Source organism: Protopterus annectens, chromosome 3.part1 (genome assembly GCF_019279795.1).
Source record: "Protopterus annectens isolate FY-2018-M chromosome 3.part1, PAN1.0, whole genome shotgun sequence".
NCBI lineage: Eukaryota > Metazoa > Chordata > Ceratodontiformes > Protopteridae > Protopterus > Protopterus annectens.
In genome coordinates this window covers 1271582220-1271604526 of record NC_056732.1, presented here as the reverse complement: position 1 = coordinate 1271604526, position 22307 = coordinate 1271582220, and the positions used below count along the sequence as shown (strand labels likewise).

The following is a 22307-nucleotide window of genomic DNA, read 5'->3' as shown; positions in this document are numbered from 1 at the left end:
TGCACTTTTTTTGCATTGTGATAATAAGTTTAAGGATATGGTTGCACTAATGGTCAAGTTGTGCTTAACCACAAGAAGTGCATAATTGGGTGCAAGAGTTTTACTTATGAGAAGTTCATTTTTATTCATGTTGATTGTGGTTCTTTTTGCCTTCCAGGAATTACAGTGCAATTCACTTAATTATTATTCCTTTTTTTTCTTTTAGTGCACAGTGAAGGCCTTATACGATTACAGAGCCCAAAGAGAAGATGAGCTGTCTTTCTGTAAGCAGGCAATAATTCATAATGTAGATAAACAGGATGGCGGGTGGTGAGTGTTATTTTATGTTCCTTAAATTGATTTGACATAGCCAGTGTTAAGATGAGTGAAAGTGCATTTTTTTTGTCTGGGGACACTGCAGAAGTTTTGGGTTTGGTTTACATTTATGACATCTTTGGTTTACATTTTTTTGCATTTATATAGATACTTCGGAGCTAAATATAGAAATTCAGTCAAATGGATAACATTTATCATTGTGTGTGTGTGTGTGTGTAAATATATATATATATATATATATATATATATATATAAGTATGTATAAATATGGTTTACTATCAATACTGCGAAAGGCAAAACATTTGCCGTTCACAATACCGAAATAAGCCACCGAACCCAGAATCTCGACTCCTACACAATGTCGACCCAAATGATCGACACATTCGAGTCGACATTGTCACTGAAAACATCACGTGATATCTGTATAGGAGCTAATGTAGGTCAAACTCCTATACAACATATCACATTTTTGCTGTGCCCCCCCACACCCCCAGCTAATAATATAGTCCAACTCTGAGATTGCACTACAAGGGGGATATGGATGAATTTCCAATCCCCACTGTAACACAATCTCCATACAGTTTGTCGAACACACTTATGCGAATGTACTACTGCATTCACATAAGTGTGTTAGCCAACCCCATGCACTTGACTTTGTGCAAACGACAATCTGATTTTCGGCAGCATAAGTGCCGACAGCCTGTAGTTCGCCCAATTGATAGCAAACTTATGTATGTATATATATATATATATATATATATATATCTCTGTCTATATATATATATATATATATATATATATATATATATATATATATATATATACATACATATATTTATATCTATATATTTATATCTATATATTTTATACAAATAAAAGGTTGAAACAAGATTATTTGTCAGTTATTTCATGCTGACTGACCAAATATGGCTACCACTTGTTCCTGGTATTCAGAGCCACTGTTTTCTCCTGTGAAATGTCTTTTTATCGTTATCTTTTACCTGCATCTTTCTATGGGCATTGCTTTTTCATACCTTAATGGATCATTCATTCACTCCTTCCCCTTGCATCCAGTGATACTGGTAGGTGAATGAAGGACATGAGGGCTGCGAATTTCTTTCAGTGGAAGTTGGGAAATCATTTATATGGTCCTAAGTTCTCTTTCCTTGTGGCATTTGATTGGTGTGCCAGCAAAGCAGGGCCTGCAGTGATGGCCAAGTGGCGTGTTTCTCCTCCACACTGCCTTGCAGTCCAAAACACCCATCTGTGGCCTCTTTGCTTCTTGAAATACCACATGATACTGAACAGGTATCAGATGTGCAGCAGCTCTCACTGCCTCTGTCCCTCATGGATGTGCAAGCTGCATTTAGCCAGTTATCTCTGTCCTTTTTGACCAGCCTCTTCACCATCTGAGCCACTGATAAACCTTGGATCAGCTGGTTACAGTCAGGTCTCCATCTCTCTGTGCTGAGGAGCTGGGTCCAAGGTGGCGTTAAGTTGTGTCATTTTAAATGTTGCTGAAATCGGATTATTTGGGGCTGCTTAACTGCATATTCTCAATCTAACTTCATGAGATGTGACTACTGCAAAAGTTGTTGGTGCTAGCCAAACTTATTGGCATAGAGGAGTAATGCCCACACTATGACCCAGGTGTACATTTGTGTGTGTATATGTATGTGTATATTTATGTACTGTATAAAGACATGCATGAACACACATTCGAACACACATTCTTTATATATATATATATATCTGTGTGTGTGTGTGTGTGTGTGTGTGTGTGTGTATCTCTCTCTCTCTCTCTATATATATATATATATATATATATATATATATGTATATAAAATGTGTGTCTATATATATATATATATATATATATATATATATATACATATGTGTGTGTGTGTATCAGTATAGATCTACTTTTAAATACTGACTCTCAAAAGATCAAAGACCACAATACCGGGACCAGAAAGCCGAAACCTGAAAATACTGAAAGTGCAAAACACTGATGCCCAGAATACCGAACTAGAAAGTGCAAACCACACATACAAGCCACTACATCAATGCAGTACTATGCAAAACAGAAAATCAACACTGTGTACCTGAAAATACAAGCAAGACCCTTTGCAACATAAATAACTACTAACCTACCATTCCTCACCAAACCGGACTATCTCAAACTAATCTAAGTGGGGGCTACACCCCTCCTAACCATATGCAACAACTAAGGGATCGCACTCAGTGGAGAAAAGGGCATATACCTTTTCCTTACCTTACTGTACGGCGCAAACACCTTGTACTGACCGAACAGTACAAAACGGTCACATACTTTGTTTACAAATTTAAAGGGACATACCGCATTTACAAACACTAACTGTCTTTCTTTATAGCATTGTTGGTATTATGGCATTGACACTATAAGTTTCAGTCTTCTAACACTCAGCATTCTGAATTTCAGTATTTTAACCTTATATCTTTTGCACTTTCACTATTTTCAGGTTTCTTCTTTCCAGTCTCAATATTGTGGTCTTCAATCTTCTGAGAGTTTGGTATTTAAAAGTAGACCCAGGTATATATTTATATAGAGAGAGGGATGGCGTATGAGTCTGTTTCACGTGTAAGACTGCCTTTATAATCACTATATTACAGTAGTGAATTCATTTGTTAGCCTAACCAATGGTTAAACCTGAAAAGTAAGACTTGCAGATCAGGTGATCAGAGATGTTGGCCTCTCATAAAAAATGGTTTTGTGACTTAGAGTGGAGACTGTAGATGGACCATGGCCAGAATTATGATGATGTGAAATGCTAGAGAAGAAAGTCCTATGGATGTAACAGGAAAAGTACACATGGATGGGTATACACCAGTCTGGCTTGTTTTGGTGAAGAAGAATGTCTCTGAAGAAAGTGTTTAGTATGTGAAACTTGCTGCAGTGGTAGCTGCAGAAAGCATAAATTTGGTCTCTGTGTATACCAGATTTTTTTCATTTCTGCATTGCAGCCTTCAAGTACAAGAACATTGAATTAATCTCCTCCTAAGAGAAGACGGTGGTGTTGTCTGTGTATTTAACCCACTCCAAAAAAACAAGAGAGAACTGTTTTCTTTTTCTGGGTTGGCTTTTGATATTTAGCCACCATTGTAAAAACTTTTAGTCAGAGACTTTGGTGTAGTCCGGCGCAAGTGTGCGTCAACATAGAGTGACTCTTAAGGAGTGAAGCGAGGCTGCTGACGAGCATTTAATCAGGTTTCAAGAAAAGAAGCCTGTAATAGCTATTTTACCAACTCAAAGGCCACCCATTCTCTGAGGAAACTAAACATAGATGATATTAAGGCATACCTTGTTGCCAGGAGAATTGGGCTCAGTCTGACTGGCTTACAGTTTATTTTCACAACTTATTAGGGAAGCACTGCTGATGGTACTCGCTGCCAAATACTGTAAAAAGAAGTATGAGCTAGAGCTAGTGTGTCTTCTAACACACAAATAGTGACATTTCCTAATTAGATATTTATAACCAAGCAGAAAGCACCACAGTCGAGCTGGATATAGGCAACAGTTTATTCAGTTCCAAACACCGAACACAAAGTGAAAAGATCCACATTTAACGCTGTAAAAGTACAAGTAACGTTTTCGTCATCAACTTCATCAGATAAATTTCACAATCCCATAATTCCCTTTATATAGACACGCTAAATTGCAATTAGACCAAATAAATCAATTAATCAATTAATGTAAACAGCAGGATGTCATTAAAAACTGTCCTTATATGGTCATGTCAGTGTTATTTTAAAATCTATTTTACTTTAAGTTGATAAAAATCACTTTCATGTATTAAAAAACACATCATATTCTTTAAAATTGATTTTAAAAACATTTTTTTAAATTGTCATAAATAACTTGCATTTAAATACAATTTATTTAAAATATAAAATTCCTTTAAAAATACAAAAGATATATACAGAATAAATTTATGTTGTTTTCTTTGGCTCCCTCATGTGGCCCAAATCACACATAACATCACAAGTCAAATAAAACTTTTTATAATTTATGTTCTAAATGATAGCAGTTTTTTTTATAAATTTAAAGCTTGGCTGATCTCAATTTTAAAACTGGAGCTAAAGATATCATGTCATTAAGACCCGGAGGTCTATTAGCTTCTAGTGATAGCTGCCAGTATAGTTCCCTATATTCTACTAGTGTCTCCCACATACCTCCCCTGGGATCCACATGAACTACTTCCAACACAAAAAATTGAAATACTGATGTTTTACATACCATGCTATGTCTGTAAAGTGCATTATTTTCACATTTATTTCTGATATCATACATATGTTCATATATTCTTTGCTTTAATTTTCTTTCACTTTTGCCCACATAGTACGAATCGCATTCTTTACACATAGCTAGGTATATTATGCCTTTTGTATTACAGTTAACATAAATATCCAAACTTAATTTCCTATTCCTTGCTTGTAAAAAAATGGAATCTCCAGTTTTTAAATATGAACAATAATTACAACAACCACATTTATATAGACCTTTTCTAGTTCTTGTTGTTTTGTCATGGTTAATATTACGGGTGCCTTTGTCCAGCATGTTCTTAATAGTGTTCCCTCTACGATATATGTACGTTAATGGTTTTTCAAAAATATGTTTTAAATCTGATATCTTAGAAAAATTATTCCTTTCTCTATCCATAACCTTTTTACTACACTTGACTGTCCGTCATAATTCATAACAAATCCCATATTGTAATCGTTATTAGAATTATCTACTGGAGTGTCACCTGTTTCTATAAAAGGAGATGTTTTTCCTATAATAGGAGCAAATGTGCCCTTTCATTCACTCAGTACTTCATTCAATAATACATCAAATAAATTACTAGGATATCCCCTGTTCATGAATAACTCCTTTAATCTAATACATTCATTTGTAAAAGTTTCATCTACTGAAGTCATTCTACTCATCCGAACCAACTGGCCTTTCAACACTCCCTTCTTCTGATACAAAGGATGTGAACTAGTGAAGTGTAGATAAGAATTAGAGAATGTTTTTTTTTCTGTGTATTTTAGATACAAAATTTCCGTTATCTTTCTTAATATTGACATCTAAATATATTAGTTCCTGTGTGTCATATTTGTGGGTGAAATCCAAAAAATTAGTTGTTCCATTCAAATATTCAACAAAATTCATAAAATTGTCTAGATTTCCTGTCCACAAAAAACATAATTCATCAAGAAACCTTCCGTACAAGGTTCAAAACTCACTAAAAGGAGAAGTCAGGAGAAAATTGTTCTCCCAATATGCCATGATGATGTTAGCATAAGTGGGGGCACAATGTGCCCCCATGGCCACTCTTTTCTCTTGCTTGAAGTACTCTCCTTGAAAGAAAATAAAATTATTTTTCAACACTATTTCCATTAGGGTCAATATTGTTCTGAACTCACTTGAGGTAATCTCTTTGAAACCAATAAGCATCTCCTCAAACCATTCCATACCAACGTCATGTGGTATGCTAGTGAATAGGTCCACTACATCTAAAGTGCTAAAGGCCAACTTTTCACTGTATAAAGAGGGATTTAGTCTCCTAAGAAAGTCCCATGAATCTTGTAATATGTTAGGGTTGTTCAACACCAACCCCTTCACCTTGGTGTCTATATACTTAGCTAAAGGTGCAGTCACTGAACCATTAGCCGAAACAATGGCTCTAAGTGGTGGATCATTACTATTTTTATGCACCTTAGAAATTCCAAATATAGAAGGGACTTTAGGTTTTTCAACAAGCAAATATTTATATGTTTGCATATCTATAGATCCTTCAATTAATAAGTCATATAATACTAACTGTATTTTCCTATATGCAATGTTAATTTCATTAATTGATGTTCTAGAATATTTTTCAGTGTCACTCAAAATCTCCATAATTTTACCTTCATATTGAATACAATCCATAAATACTACACCCCCACCCTTATCCGGTTTCATTACCCTTAAATTTTTGTTATTTATTAAAACATTTAAAACTTCCTGTTCAGAAGATGTTAAGTTAGGGTGTACGAATTGTTTTTTCAAACCAGTCTTTAATTCATTTTCAAGTTTTAATTCAAAATTCCTCAATTGGGGGTGCAGTGGTGGATTGAATGTACTACTACGTACTAAGCTATTTTCTTTGGATTTAGTTACCTTTCCATTGAATAAAAGTTCTAATTTTTTCTTTCTTAAGAATAATTTCACATCAGTTAACAGTTTAAAAATATTAGTTCTTTGCCTAGGTATAAAACCAAATCCTTTTGATAACAATTCAAACAAAGTTTTGTTAAGAGCAACATTACTCATCATTCTCTTTCGGCTTTTCCTGTTAGGGGTCACCACAGCGGATCATCTCTTTCCATTTCTTCCTATCCTCTGCATCTTGCTCTGTCACACCAACCGCCTGCATGTCCTCTCTCACCACGTCCATAAACCTCATCTTAGGCCTTCCTCTATTCCTCTTACCTGGCAGCTCCATCCTTAGCATCTTTTTCCCAATATACCCATCATCCCTCCTCAGCACATGTCCAAACCAACGCAATCTCGTCTCTCTTGCTTTGTCTCCAAACTGCCCAACATGAGCTGACCCTCTAATATACTGATTCCTAATCCTATCCATCCTAGTCACACCATTTGCAAATTTTAACATCTTTAACTCTGCCACATCCAGCTCTGACTCCTGCCTTTTTGTCAATGCCACTGTCTCCAACCCATATAACATAGCTGGTCTCACTACACTCTTGTAGACCTTCCCTTTCACTCATACTGATACCCGTCTGTCACAAATCACTCCTGACACTCTTCTCCACCCATAATTATATATACTAAAATCCTGACATATATATATATATATAAATATAAATATTTGCTTGTTGAAAAACCTAAAGTCCCTTCTATATTTGGAATTCCTAAGGTGCATAAAAATAGTAATGATCCACCACTTAGAGCCATTGTTTCGGCTAATGGTTCAGTGACTGCACCTTTAGCTAAGTATATAGACACTAAGGTGAAGTATATAGACACTAAGGTGAAGGGGTTGGTGTTGAACAACCCTAACATATTACAAGATTCATGGGACTTTCTTAGGAGACTAAATCCCTCTTTATACAGTGAAAAGTTGGCCTTTGGCACTTTAGATGTAGTGGACCTATTCACTAGCATACCACATGACGTTGGTATGGAATGGTTTGAGGAGATGCTTATTGGTTTCAAAGAGATTACCTCAAGTGAGTTCAGAACAATATTGACCCTGATGGAAATAGTGTTGAAAAATCATTTTATTTTCTTTCAAGGAGAGTACTTCAAGCAAGAGAAAGGAGTGGCCATGGGGGCACATTGTGCCCCCACTTATGCTAACATCATCATGGCCTATTGGGAGAACAATTTTCTCCTGACTTCTCCTTTTAGTGAGTATTGGACCTTGTACGGAAGGTTTCTTGATGATTTATGTTTTTTGTGGACAGGAAATCTAGACAATTTTATGAATTTTGTTGAATGTTTGAATGGAACAACTAATTTTTTGGATTTCACCCACAAATATGACACACAGGAACTAATATATTTAGATGTCAATATTAAGAAAGATAACGAAAATTTTGTATCTAAAATACACAGAAAAAAAACATTCTCTAATTCTTATCTACACTTCACTAGTTCACATCCTTTGTATCAGAAGAAGGGAGTGTTGAAAGGCCAGTTGGTTCGGATGAGTAGAATGACCTCAGTAGATGAAACTTTTACAAATGAATTTATTAGATTAAAGGAGTTATTCATGAACAGGGGATATCCTAGTAATTTATTTGATGTATTATTGAATGAAGTACTGAGTGAAAGAAAGGGCACATTTGCTCCTATTATAGGAAAAACATCTCCTTTTATAGAAACAGGTGACACTCCAGTAGATAATTCTAATAATGATTACAATATGGGATTTGTTATGAATTAATGCGGACAGTCAAGTGTAGTAAGAAAGGTTATGGATAGAGAATGGAATAATTTTTCTAAGATATCAGATTTAAAACATATTTTTGAAAAACCATTAACGTACATATATCGTAGAGGGAACACTATTAAGAACATGCTGGACAAAGGCACCCATAATATTAACCATGACAAAACAACAAGAACTAGAAAAGGTCTATATAAATGTGGTTGTTGTAATTATTGTTCATATTTAAAAACTGGAGATTCCATTTTTTTACAAGCAAGGAAAAGGAAATTAAGTTTGGATATTTATGTTAACGCTAATACAAAAGGCATAATATACCTAGCTATGTGTAAAGAATGCGATTCGTACTATGTGGGCAAAAGTGAAAGAAAATTAAAACAAAGAATATATGAACATATGTATGATATCAGAAATAAATGTGAAAATAATGCACTTTACAAACATAGCATGGTATGTCAAACATCAGTTTTTCAATTTTTTGTGTTGGAAGTAGTTCATGTGGATCCCAGGGGAGGTATGTGGGAGACAATAGTAGAATATAGGGAACTATACTGGCAGCTATCACTAGAAGCTAATAGACCTCCGGGTCTTAATGACATGATATCTTTAGCTCCAGTTTTAAAATTGAGATCAGCCAAGCTTTAAATTTATAGAAAAAAACTGTTATTTGGAACATAAATTATAAAAAGTTTTATTTGACTTGTGATGTTATGTGTGATTTGGGCCACATGAGGGAGCCAAAGAAAACAACATAAATTTATTCTGTGTGTGTGTGTGTATATATATATATATATATATATATATATATATATATATATATATATATATATATATATATATATATATATATATATATATATATTTTGTATTTTTAAAGGAATTTTATAGTTTAAATAAATTTTATTTAAATGTAAGTTATTTATGACAATTTAAAAAAATGTTTTTAAAATCAATTTTAAAGAATATGATGTGTTTTTTAATACATGAAATTGATTTTTATCAACTTAAAGTAAAATGGATTTTAAAATAACACTGACATGACCATATAAGGACAGTTTTTAATGACATCCTGTTGTTTACATTAATTGATTAATTGATTTATTTGGTCTAATTGCAATTTAGTGTGTCTATATAAAGGGAATTATGGGATTGTGAAATTTATCTGATGAAGTTGATGACGAAAACGTTACTTGTAATTTTACAGCGTTAAGTGTGGATCTTTTCACTTTGTGTTCGGTGTTTGGAACTGAATAAACTGTTGCCTATATCCAGCTCGACTGTGGTGCTTTCTGCTTGGTTATAAGTTTATTTTAGCACCATTTTATCCTTTTGTGGTGCTAATTAGATATTTAACTTGGATACAACAATAAGATAGTAGATATCTGATTTAAAGCATATTCTAAACTTATGGTTAGAACCAGAGATGTACAACAAAAGTAAAAGTTAAATTATGATAGACATTTTAGCAACTGATACAGTCAAAAGGAGCTCCACAGTACTTTATGTAAATGTGCTTTAAAGATGGACCATAAGTATACTGATAAATCGGTTGTACTAACTGAATGTTTACTAGATAATGAAGCACTGTTCAAATCTAAGGCAGCCTAAGATGTCCAGGCATTCGCTGGTTGCAGTATTCCATATGTCTGAGATTCCTTGCCTCGGGTAGCCCAATGTCTTGCCAGTATACAAATGTCTGTTGTTGCTTTAAGGTAATGCCATACATCACACGTATGCTGCTTGCATAGCATAGGGTATAAAGGTGATGTCCAGACGTACCATCCTCAGAACTTGTTTGCCACCAGTTTTTTTAAGCGTCTCTCGATCGTCTGTCTGAACACCTGCATCTTTGCTACCAGTCTGAATACGTCTGTTGATTGTTGGTCTGAATGCCTACATCCTGTTTGCAGGTTTCCGAGCTATTGCAGATAAATGCCCAATTGGGGTTTCGTTTTTTCTTGACTTTTGGTTGCTTCTGGGGGTTCGTATCAACCAGGAAAAGTGAATGCTAGTGTGGAAGACAGATTCCCCATAAAGACTGCCACAAACTGATAATTTGCCTAGGCACCTCTCACAACTATACGCCCTGTTCTGTCAAGCTTTCATACCGAAGACTCTGCATAGTAGGCTTTCTTCCCTTGCATTGTATCTGAAGACTCAGCAACTTAAGCTTCGTGCTAAGATACAGTGGAAGGAACTTCCCACCCCAAGGGTCAGCTGTCAGGGAAAAAGAAGGTTAAGAAACCATGACCAGAATCTTCTGTTGTTTTTCTTCTCAGGACATTTCTCCCAAGGTGAGTGAGAACCCGGAGGTTTGCCCAGCTTTGTTGTCAGAGTCCTCTGCTGCGACTGGGTTGGAGGCCAGCAGAGATCTGGCTTTCATTACGTCTGATGAGGCTTTGCAGACGTCCTTTGTGGACACTCAGGGGGAACCACAGTTGATTATTTACAAGGGGCCTTAAGGTGTTCCTCAAATTTTAATTAGGGAAGAAGTCCCTATTACTGTTATTGAATGCTATACTGGGTCAGAGCCTTCAGAGTTTGCAGGCCAGCTGTCGCATTAAAGAAAAAACAAGAAAACTAAACCGTAAACATGTCTCTTCTGCTACGAGGGATTCACAGAGTGAATGGCAAGCCTTCATTCAGGTTTTGTTTAATGCTTTGATGGCATTGAAACCTCCTCAGGAAGTTTTTGCATTTCTCTGTTGCTTCCTAGCATTTTCAGTTCTTTGCTGGGGTATTCTGCAAATGCCTGTCTCCTGTGATTGCCTTTTGTAGGCTTCAGGGGATCCGAGTATTTCCTTACTTGGACCTGCTGATTCAGGCCTCCTCTCCAGAGATCCTGTTACAAAATCTTCATCTTGCCATTTCCCTTCTTCAGAGCCTGAGCTTCACAGTAAACCTCAAAAAGTCTTTTCTGACTCCTTCTCAGGATCATGTCTTTCTAGGTTGCAGGATTCAGACGGTGCCTATGCTGGCATCCCTGCCTCCTCACAAGGCCTTAACTCTCATTTCCTTCTTTCAAACTCTTCTTCCTCTGGCCTACATTACAGTCATGACGTTTCTGAGAGCTCTGGGTTTTATGGCATCCACCATTCCTATGCCCCCTCTGGCCAAAGTCCATGAGAAATTTTCAGTGATCCTGAGGTCAGTTTGGCTTCTACATGCATATCCTGTAGAATTTGTAGTTCCTCTTCTATCTTTTCTCAAGAAGGAACTTCAGTGGTGGATCCAGCAGTTGTCTTTAAACCTAGGGCTCCCTTTTTGTCCCTATCTTCCTTCTCAGGAAATGTTCACAAATGTTTCAGACATGGGATGGGGAGCAGCTTTTGTCTCTCTAACGGTGCAGGGAGTGTGGTCACCTGTTCAACAGAAGCAGCACATCAGTGTCAAAGAGATGAGAGCCCTTCTGGTGACTTTTCAGGCGTTTCATCCTCTCTTCTCCCCAGGACCTCTCAAGGTATTCACAAACAATGCCACAGTGATGTGGTTTATAAACAAACAAGATCATACCTTCTTTGCTGGTTGGCACTTCTGGTATGGGATCTTTCTGTCCAGTATCAAGCGACTCCTCAGGCAGTTTACATTCCTTCAGGTTTGTTCTTTTGTTTGCCCTTACTTCTGCTGGATGGGTGTCTGAGCTTCTTTTATGCCGAAGGTGTTTAATGAGTTGTCACTTAATCAGTCCATTCATTTGCCTATTTTTTCCCCCATCTGCAAACTGCCAGTGAGAGGGTTTGTATACTTTGGATGTGCATAGACAACTCAGATTTTATTTGGATAAGTCTAAGTCTATTAGAAAATCTGATAGCAGTTTGTTTCTTTTCATTTTAGGTAACTAGATTTAGCTGTATCCAAGCAAACTATTTCTTAGGTCTCTAAAGCTGTTTCTTTTTGTTATACTTTGTATGGTAAGAGCCTTCCTTCTTCTGTAATGGCTCATTTTGGTGCTTTTTCAAAGGGTTGGCTTTTAACTCTATTTATGAAACAGCCAGCTGGATTTCTGTACTTACCTTTACCAAGCACTACAAGTTGGATGGAATTTCTAGAGCTAGAGCTGGTGGGTTCTGCTAGTCCTTCCTCCTCCTCCCAAGTTTCTTTTTGTATTTTGGCACTCTACCAGATAGAAGCAATACTGCAACCACTGAATAAAAGGACATAGTACAGTGCTGTAAAATTTTACCTTAGTTGATTTCCTTCCCTTCACTGTTGCAGTATTCACTCACTCCCTGCTTCCTTCATGGTCCATTTCCCTCCTGGATGTACTGGTTACCTCTTGGTTTTCCTTGGACTGGCGTTCCTACTGGAGCTATCAGTTTTGAGGATGGTACGTACGTACGTCACCTTTATGCCCTATGCTACGTGAGCAGCATTTGTGTGACGTATGGTGTACCTTAAAACAACCGTAGGCTTATGTATACAGGCTGGATGTCGGGCTACCTGAGGCATGGAATCCCAGATATAAGGAATACTGCACAGTGAAGGAAAGGACATCTACATGCCCCTTTGGACATGTACCTTGCCAAGCACATGCAGCAGTTGGAGAGACCACAGCGGTTCCTGACCAATCCAGGGTCTGAAAACACTTATCCTATACAGATAGGCCAAAAGCCCTGTCCGTCTACTCAGTCTTGTACAGACTGCACATAGGTGACCTCTTTCTGGCCTACAAGGTCTCAGACTCAGCCTTGATGAAGTTGCTGCAAATCCGTAAGTCAGACTCCACTCATGAAACCCATACGCAAGGCCTCAACATGATCTGTGACACTAATAGAACTTGTTTGCGGCATAGGTTTGTGTCCCAGTGACTCCCCCATCTGTGGAATAGACTCCCTCGCCATGTTAAGCAGAGTACTTCACTAGCCCTCTTTAAGAGGAACCTAGAAGACTGGATGGAAAACTAAAAATATACCCCTGGGATCCCACCTGTGTCCCTGCTGGATAGAGAAAACAGGTGCAGACTTTGTGGGAACATGGATGAAATTCATGGCTAGGCTTATAAGGGCCTTCGGGCCAGTAGCTTAATATCATCCTATGTACCTATCATTATGGTAAGATTTTACGCAACTGTACTTTGACTAAAAATGTACTGATAATCTGTAGACACACAAAGTCAGTTGTGTGCTTTATTTGACAATGGAGAGAGCCCATTTCTAAATATTGCTTAACTAGTAATAGAAATACTGCGATTTGTAACCAACATGCTGATAGTTAAGATGTACCAATGGAATGTGGTAATCTCTAGACTAGTAGAGTCAGCATTTTGTGTATTTACCTATGCCAGTTGTACAGTATTTGTGGATGGGAAGGAATTGGAGTCTACTAGCTTATGAGAGCATGACCTCACTTATTAAGGAATCGTATGTCTGTAGGCATAAAACAAATGACCAGAGAAAAATAGAAGTAATATGTTTCCATGGAGACAGGAAGGACTGTGCTCTGTAAAGTATGACATGCGGTAATGTTGGTTCACAATTGATACATAATACCATAATTGGTCATGAATTCCCTCAATTCAAGGCATTTTAGGAATTATGTTAAAGGGAGCAGTTAGATACTCTGTGGCCTGAATATAACCCTTATATAAATGGTGGAGAGAGCTGTAGTAGGTTGACACTGTTAAAAAGAAACTGTCCTGATAAGAAGGGAAAGGTGTAGAATCCTCAAAAGTAACTAGAATTTGCCATTAGTTGGAAGGGGTAGAATACTCTGTTTTCAAAAAAACATCACTGAGTGTTATACAATAGCTTCAGGTGTTTAGTCATTGAAGCAAGCCAGTGCAGAAAATGGGAGAGAAAAAGCCGTAGTGCACAGATGTTCTTCGTGTTTCACTGTTGCAGTCATTACATTTGGGTAATCTTTTGGCAGGTTGCCCTCAGTCAGCCTGATTAACAAAGTCTTGGGTCCTGTGTCGGTTGCTGCCCCTTCTTCCATGACGTCAGGTCGTCAGGGGTATAAAACATGCAGCCGACACCATTTTCATCAGTCTTTCTTGCAGTGCGGTGCCCGAAGCAGAAGCAGTTTGCAAGTGCTGGTTGGCCGACTCCTGAAATTTTCGTTTTCAAGTTTCAGAACTGAGGTCTTCAACCTAAAGCTAAGTACCCCGTTGGGGAAACATTTTCTTGCTCCTTACCGATGTCAGTAAAAGTTAATAATTGTATTACTTGTGGGAAGCAAATACCTCATAAGGGTTTTCATTTGTACTGTATTCCTTGCCTAGGCCCTGACCACAACGTGCCTTGCTGTCGGTTTTGTGATAAATTTAATCAACGCACTATTAAACGTCGGTATATTTTTGCAACTAAATATTTTGGCTCAAGATTTAACTATCCAGAAATGTCATCGGTTAGCAATCCAACTACCAGAATACACAAAAAAACGCAAAGAAAAAGACAGACAGACCATCAACGAAGCTTCTCCTAAGACAGTCACCGGTACTCAGTGAGGCGCTTTCGTAGCCCCTGATGCCTGCTACTTTTGATTCACAGGCCTCTACTGAGACCCATTCGGAGTCCGGTATGCCATGAGACACTTTAAGTATTGAACACGCGGATGTCTCTACCTTAGATCGGTCCGGAGGCACTGAGCAGGCACCGGCTTCTGAGGGTGTTTTCAGGCCTAAAGATTTGTATATTAAACCGATCCCATCTTCAAAAGCTAGGCCAAAATCAACTTCTATGTCTAAAAAAATGACGCTTGGGCCACGTGCACAGGACCCTATGCCTAAAAAACAAATTATCAAAATGGCTGAGGATTTAATTACCTTGATCAAGGGTTCCCATCCCCCACCTGCTAAGAGCCCTAGGCAAGGCACTGATTCTGAATCATCAGATCAGGTTTCCATTTCTTCTGATTCCTCTTCTGATTAGGTATCATCTATTCTACCTTATGAGGACTCTGATGCAGAAGAATCCATCCCTTCTGCTTCTCCTCCTGAGGATTTTTCTTTTGGAGAAACTTTGCATACCATAAGGGAACATTTTAACTGGGAGAGTCAGGATTTCTCAAAATCTAAAAAAGAGGCTTAGGGATTTCCTTCTTCCTCAGCATAGGCCTTTGGCTATAACTCCTGTTCTAGACATTGTTAATGATGTTTTCTCAGAATCCAGCATGACTGCTGATTCCCTGCCTCCAGCTCCTAGTAAGCCAGACAGATATTACAGGGTTCCTGACTCCCACAAATTCCTTTTTAAAAACCCTACAGCTGACCCTGAAACCATTTCTCAGGGTCCCAAGGGTGTTGAGGTCTCTACTGCTAAAAATCCTACCCCTTCTGATAGACACTCCAGGGTGCTGGATAGATGGGGTAAGAAGGTTTACACATCTGCAACCTTGGCAATCAGGGCTTTAAACTGTCAATTTCATATGCTTGAATATCAACAGCATGTCATGGGCTTACTTAACCAGAAAATGATGTTGATTTCTGACTGTGTGGAAAATAGAGTTACAGGATTTATTGCATTCAGCTGAACAAGTTGGAAAGCATACTTTGCAATGTGGTTTTGATTCCTTGGAGGCCTCTTACAGGGCCGCTGTAACTGGATCTGTGATAAGAAGGCATGCTTGGCTCAAGGAGCAAAATCTGCCTGATCATGTTAAAGGAAAATTGTTGGATGCTCCTTTACAACAGGACAGTCTATTTGGTAATAGGGCAGAAGAAGGTTTGAAAAAGATGGAAGACAAAGCTTAATCTATGCAAACTGTAAAATATTTCTTACAAGTGCAGCCGCCCAGGTTCAGTAGGCCCTGGCCTACTAAGAATTGGTCCTTTCCAGTACCCACCAGAGCCACTTAGGTCAAACCCAGACACTCCAAAGGCTCCAGGTTTCAGTCTCAAGGAACTTACAGAACAAAGCAATGGGGTGCTTCCATCTCCAAATCTGGAAGTAGCAAGGTACCTCCCTACGGTAAGCAGTCTCAATGACTTTCCTCTGCCATCACTAAGCACTTATCTTTTGGCAGCCCCTTGGGGTGAAAACTGGCACTTCATGCACAAAATTGGCATCTAATTACCCAGGACAAGTGGGTTTTAAATATAGTATCCCAGGGATACAGATTTCTTTTCCACAAGTTGCCAGTCCCAGACGGATGGCCAGGTCTGCCTCCAAATCAGTGGGCAGAGGCCCAGAAACAAGTTATGTCCCTCATGAATACAGGGGCTATTCAACCTGTACCAGAAAAGGAAAAGGGACAAGGTTTTTATTCAAGACTTTTCCTGGTACCCTGAAAAGACCAATCATGGCATCCAATTCTGGACTTCTCCATTCTAAATACATTTCTGGACATTCCAAAATTCAAGATGCTGACTCTGCAACAGTTACTGCCTATGCTAGGCAGGGATGCCTGGCTGGTAACTCTAGACTTAAAAGAGGCTTACCTGCATATCCCAGTCAGGGAATCTTGCAGAAGATACCTCTGCTTCAAAGCAGGCTGTTTGCATTACCAGTTCTCTGCACTGCCCTTTGGCATATCTACTGTGCCCAGGGTCTTTACAAAGTGCCTGGCACCAGTAATTACATTTTGCAGACAAAGAAACATTCAAATTTATCCTTACCTGGACGATTGTGTAATTCAGGAAGAAAACAAGGACACTCTTCTAAAACATCTGGCGTTTGTAAAAAGGCTTCTAATTTGTCTAGGGTACACCATAAACAAAAAAAATCACAACTGGTACCCTCTCAAATAATTACATTCCTGGGTGCAAGCTTGAATACTACTGCTCAGATGACTTACCTTATGCCAGAAAAACAAATTCAATTGATGACTTACTTCAAACAAGTGGCCACAAAAACCCAGCTATCTGCAAGACAAATTCTGCAGGCCTTGGGGTTCATGGCTTCCTTCATTCTAATAATTCCATATGTAAGAGTGCATATGAGGAAACTTCAGTGGTACCTAAAAAGCTTATGGAGTTATGTTGACATGCAAATGGGGGAGCCCAGATATAGATCTTTTTGCCTCACCCCAGAATTATCAGTTTGACAAATTCTGCACAAGAATTCATCACAAGAAAGCTTGGAAAGTTGATGCTCTATCCTTCAGCTGGAAAAACCTGTAAGTCTATGCCTTTCCCCCTTTGTCTCTGCTCTCCAGGGTCTTGCTAAAAGTCAGACAGGAAAAAACAAAAATGATTCAGATTGCTCCAGACTGGCCTCACCAACACTGGTACCCGCTCCTACGCAATATGTCACATCTTCCTCCGTGGTACCTGCCTCAGACACCTTATCTACTGTCTCAGCAGAACTATCAAATTCTGCACACTTCGCTCCAAACTCTGAATATTGCAGCATGGCTAATCAACTAATTATATCTCTCAGCAAACCTGTGATGGATGTCATTTTGGAGGCAAGAAGGCCTAGTACTAGAAAATCTTATGCTGATAAATGGAAAAGATTCTCTGCCTGGAACCAAGTACAAGGAATAAGCACAGCAATGCCCAATATTTCTCAGATTCTGCAATATTTAGCTGAGATGCTTCACAAGGGCCTATCTTTCTCTTCCATAAAAATACATGCCTCTGCCATTTCAGCTCATTACAACACAGAGCCTCCCCTCTTTTCTCATCCCTTGTTAAAGCAGTACCTCAGATGGGCCAAAATTTTAAGACCTCCCAGGAGAGCACCAACTCCTGCATGGGATCTCAATTTTTTGTTGGAAAAGCTCACCCTACCTCCTTTTGAGCCAGCTGCTACTGCAGACATAAAATTTCTCTCTTGGAAGACAGCTTTTCTTTTAGCAGTCACTTCAGCTAGAAGGATTTCAGAACTACAGGCTCTCATGGCAGTGGAGCCTTTTATTATCTTTTACCCAGACAGGGTGGCGCTCAGGATCAGTCCATCCTTTATGCCTAAAGTGGTATCTAGTGTGGCTCTTAATCAGTCCATTCATCTGCCAACTTTTTTCCCAAATCCACAGAACAAGGGTGAGCGGATTCTGCATTCATTGGATGTACACAGACAACTAAGATTCTGCTTAAGCAGGACAAAATTTCTAAGAAAATCTGAGCAATTACTGGTGGCATTTGCTGCAGGGGCAGAGGGAAAGGCTATTTCAAAGCAGACTGTTTCAAAATGGATAAGCCATTGTATTCGTTTCTGCTACATGCACCATGGTAAACCTGTTCCCAAGGGGATCAGATCCCATTTCACCAGGGCTGCATCTACTTCTGCAGCCTTTCTTAGAGGGGTTCCTACCAGAGACATTCTAGAAGCTGCTACCTGGAGTTCAGTTCATACGTTCACCAAACATTACCATTTACCTCTCTTCTCTAAATCCAGAGCAGGCTTTGCCACTGCTGTCCTGCAGGGCCTTATAGCTGCTCCTAATGCTGTATAATTCCATCCTCCCAACCATAGCTTTGGGATTCTACCCAAATGTAATAACTGCAGCAGTGAAACACGAACAACATAGTACATTTGTGTACACTTACCATAAATGTGGATATTCAAGTGTATTCACTGTTGCAGTCCTGGTTACCCACCCGCCAGTCCCCTGTTTTTCTCTTACTATACCTCTCCTTTCTTTTACTATGCTCAAAAGCCTTTTTGGTGTATTTGCTTTTATTTGGAGGTGTATTTGTTGTGTTCTAAATTACATGCATATATATGTATATATATATTTTCTCCCCATTTTGGGGGCACCTGACATCTGAGGCAAGAAAAACTGATGAAAATGGTGTCAGCTGCATATTTTACACAAACGAAACAAAAAATCAAAACGAACTCAAAAACTTAGAAAAAAGGCGAAAATGAAACCAATAAAACCAAAAGGAGCCGGCAACTATAACAAGACTGGTAAAGCAAATACTTCACCTTCTTCAGATAAAAAACAAGTCAGTTAAGGTTGTTTATATATTCTTACAAAAGTTAATCAACCAATTAGTTAACCACTTAACAAACTACTATCATGTTCACAATCATAAATAAAAGAAACAGCGTACATACACTCAATATTGCAGTCATAATGGTAAAAAGCCAAAAAGTTTTAAATAACAGCTCCAGGAAAACTCAACTAGACGCATTATCCATCAAATAAACTCAACTATCAAAAGTAAATATAAAAAGGAAAAATATACACAAAAAAAAATATTAATAAATATATTACAGAGAACAAAAGAAACAATAGAAAATATCTACAAATATATAATTTAGACTCATTATTAAAATGCAAGATGTGCATAATCTATATATCCATAAAATGGTGTATGTATGTAAATGCAACCCTAGAAAATATAATACATATACAACAGAATTAAATGCATTTCATCGTCTCAAAGTTAGCCATTTGAGCACACATTTAACGGATATCTGTTCATTGAGACCAGGGAATGCATAGGCAGTTGTCCTAATCTGCCACATTAGCTCATCGAGGAGTTGCCACGGGCCACCTCTTAAGTCACAACATCTACAATGTAAAACTACAAATTTAAAACAGTGATCTGGTTACTCAAATATGTGTTTCGTCAAGGCGTTGTTCATATCCTTTTTAATAATAGCATAATTATGCTCATACACATGCTGTTTTAGTTTTCTTTCAGTTTTGCCTATATAAAGGCAGTACATTGATCACATATAGCTGCATAGATCACAACTGCCTATGCATTCCCTGGTCTCAATGAACAGATATCCATTAAATGTGTGCTCATATGGCTAACTTTGAGACGATGAAATGCATTTATTTCTGTTGTATATGTATTATATTTTCTAGGGTTGCGTTTACATACATATACCATTTTATATATAGATTATGCACATCTTGCATTTTAATAATGAGTCTAAATTGTATATTTGTAGATATTTTCTATTTTCTATTGTTTCTTTTGTTTTCTGTAATATATTATTTTTTTGTGTATATTTTTCCTTTTTATATTTACTTTTGATATTTGTTTATTTAACGGATAATGCGTCTAGTTGAGTTTTCCTGGAGCTGTTGTTTCAAACTTTTTGGCTTTTTACCATTGACTGTGCAATATTGAGTGTATGTACGCTGTTTCTTTTATTTATGATTGTGAACATGATAGTAGTTTGTTAATTAAGTGGTTGATTAACTTTTGTAAGAATATATAAACAACCTTAATTGACTTGTTTTTTATCTGAAGAAGGTGAAGTATTTCCTTTACCGAAAGCGCTAATTAAACAATCTTGTTATAGTTGCCGGCTCCTTTTGGTTTTATTGGTTTAATTTTCGCCTTTTTTCTAAGTTTTTGAGTGCATATTTTACACCCCTGACGACCTGACATCATGGAAGAAGGGACAGCAACCGATGCAGGACCCAAGACTTTGATAATCAGGGTGACTGAGGGCAACCTGCCAGCAGATTACCCAAATGTAATGACTGCAACAGTGAATACACTCTAACATCTACATTTATGGCAAGTGTACACAACTGTACTTTTTGAACATTGTCAGAAGAGTCAAACCATTAAAGTAATAAAGGATAGAGACAGAGAGGGAGACACCATAGTGATAGACACACTTAAGAAAAGAAAGGCAACTAAACAGAGTCTTGAGTTTTCCTCTGTAATATCAAAACAGGACTAGTCAGAAACAGGACTGTCTGCAGCCAGTACTTAGATTGTTGTTACCAAGGTAAAAGTGAAGCAGTCGCCAAAATTAGAATATTGTCACTGGCATGAGTTGCTTTTTGAAGCGAAAGGAATAGGAGATGATGAAGCAACCAGTACCTGTATTCATAAATGAAGGGGCTTTGCCCTTTACTTGGTGTCAGTGTACTGACAAAAGTGTTACTGAAGGGGCGGAGCCTACATCCAGGGGAAGGGGGTGGATAAAACTGTGATTTGGGATATTTTGGAAGATAATAGTTTGTTTATACATCTGCTGAGTGAGAGGTGTGGAGGCTGGAAGAATGTGTTCTCTCTTGTTGTGGTTGCTTGTTGGGAGGTTTTTGTTTGATCTGTTTACCTTCAGTTCTTTTCCTGGCTGCTGCTTCACAGAAATGGAGGAAATTTAGGCTTGAAGTTGCAGTTAAGTGAATCTTTGCTTTAGGTGCATCACGAGCCTCTGGTATGCAGTACACAGATTCACTAAAAGAAACAGACGCTCCCAGGTTGCATTGGTAATGGAGACAGAGTGACAATAATGCTTAAATGGCTCTGAGGAGCCTCCGAGATGATTCTCGGCAATGAAGTGTTTGGTTCTAAAAAAGTAAAAAAGAAAAAAAATGTAATAAAATGGCTGTATTAAATAACATGTACACATATTGATGGTCTCCCAACACTTCATTTAGCTCATGAAGCTGATTCTTGATAAAAAAAAAAAAAAAAAAAAAAAAAAAAGCGCAATTTTATATTTAAAATGCATTTTGGTCTAAACACATTAAGGACTTACATAAGAGTGGAAGTCTGAGTTATTGTGAAAGACTAAGAACACATCGGTCTTGTGCAGTACCCTTTGCAGTGGTCTGAGAGGTGAGCTTGCTTGGACGTGTTGGGCATATTTGGATAGCTGATTCTAGGGGTGTTTGGGGTTGCCAGGAAGTGCTAGAGAGTCATCAGATTTCCTTCGTGGAAATATCTGTGGGAATGGAAGGTGTGTTGAGTGGTTCACTGGCAGAGTGGCCACTGCATGGAACAGGATGGAAAATGCAACAGGGCAAATACTGGTTTGGATATTTTAAGAACAGCCTGGAAACACACCACATGAACTAGTGAATGGTATTCTGGCAAAACTGGATGGGCATTATTGCCCGTGCTTGAAGTACTGATATTTGTGTAGGTAAGGATGGAAATATACTTATAACAAATAAGATAAGACGAAGCAGTCTGCTGAATTTAGATATTTAAGATAGATTTTAATAACATGGGCTTGTCTATAATGACACTACTGTCTTAACTTGTCATAAATGACGTACACTGCATTAAACATCAAGCATGATGATTTTCTTATGTAAGTAACTATGGATAACAAGTCATGTAATTGCTTTAACTTGAATTGTAGTTTTTGTAACCCATCTTGACCATATATAATACTTAAGCGGTTATCAAGGTAACTAATG

The 22307-nt window shown here is 37.9% G+C and overlaps 1 protein-coding gene across 1 annotated transcript in view; it reads left to right on the top strand.

The window, feature by feature from the left end:
• LOC122798415 (1-phosphatidylinositol 4,5-bisphosphate phosphodiesterase gamma-1-like) overlaps positions 1-22307 on the top strand; it is a 3104897-nt gene that overhangs the window by 2328096 nt on the left and 754494 nt on the right. Inside the window, exon 21 of the mRNA XM_044067334.1 lies at positions 206-309. Within this exon, the coding sequence (XP_043923269.1) occupies positions 206-309 (104 nt within the window). The remainder of the gene's footprint in view (positions 1-205; positions 310-22307) is intronic.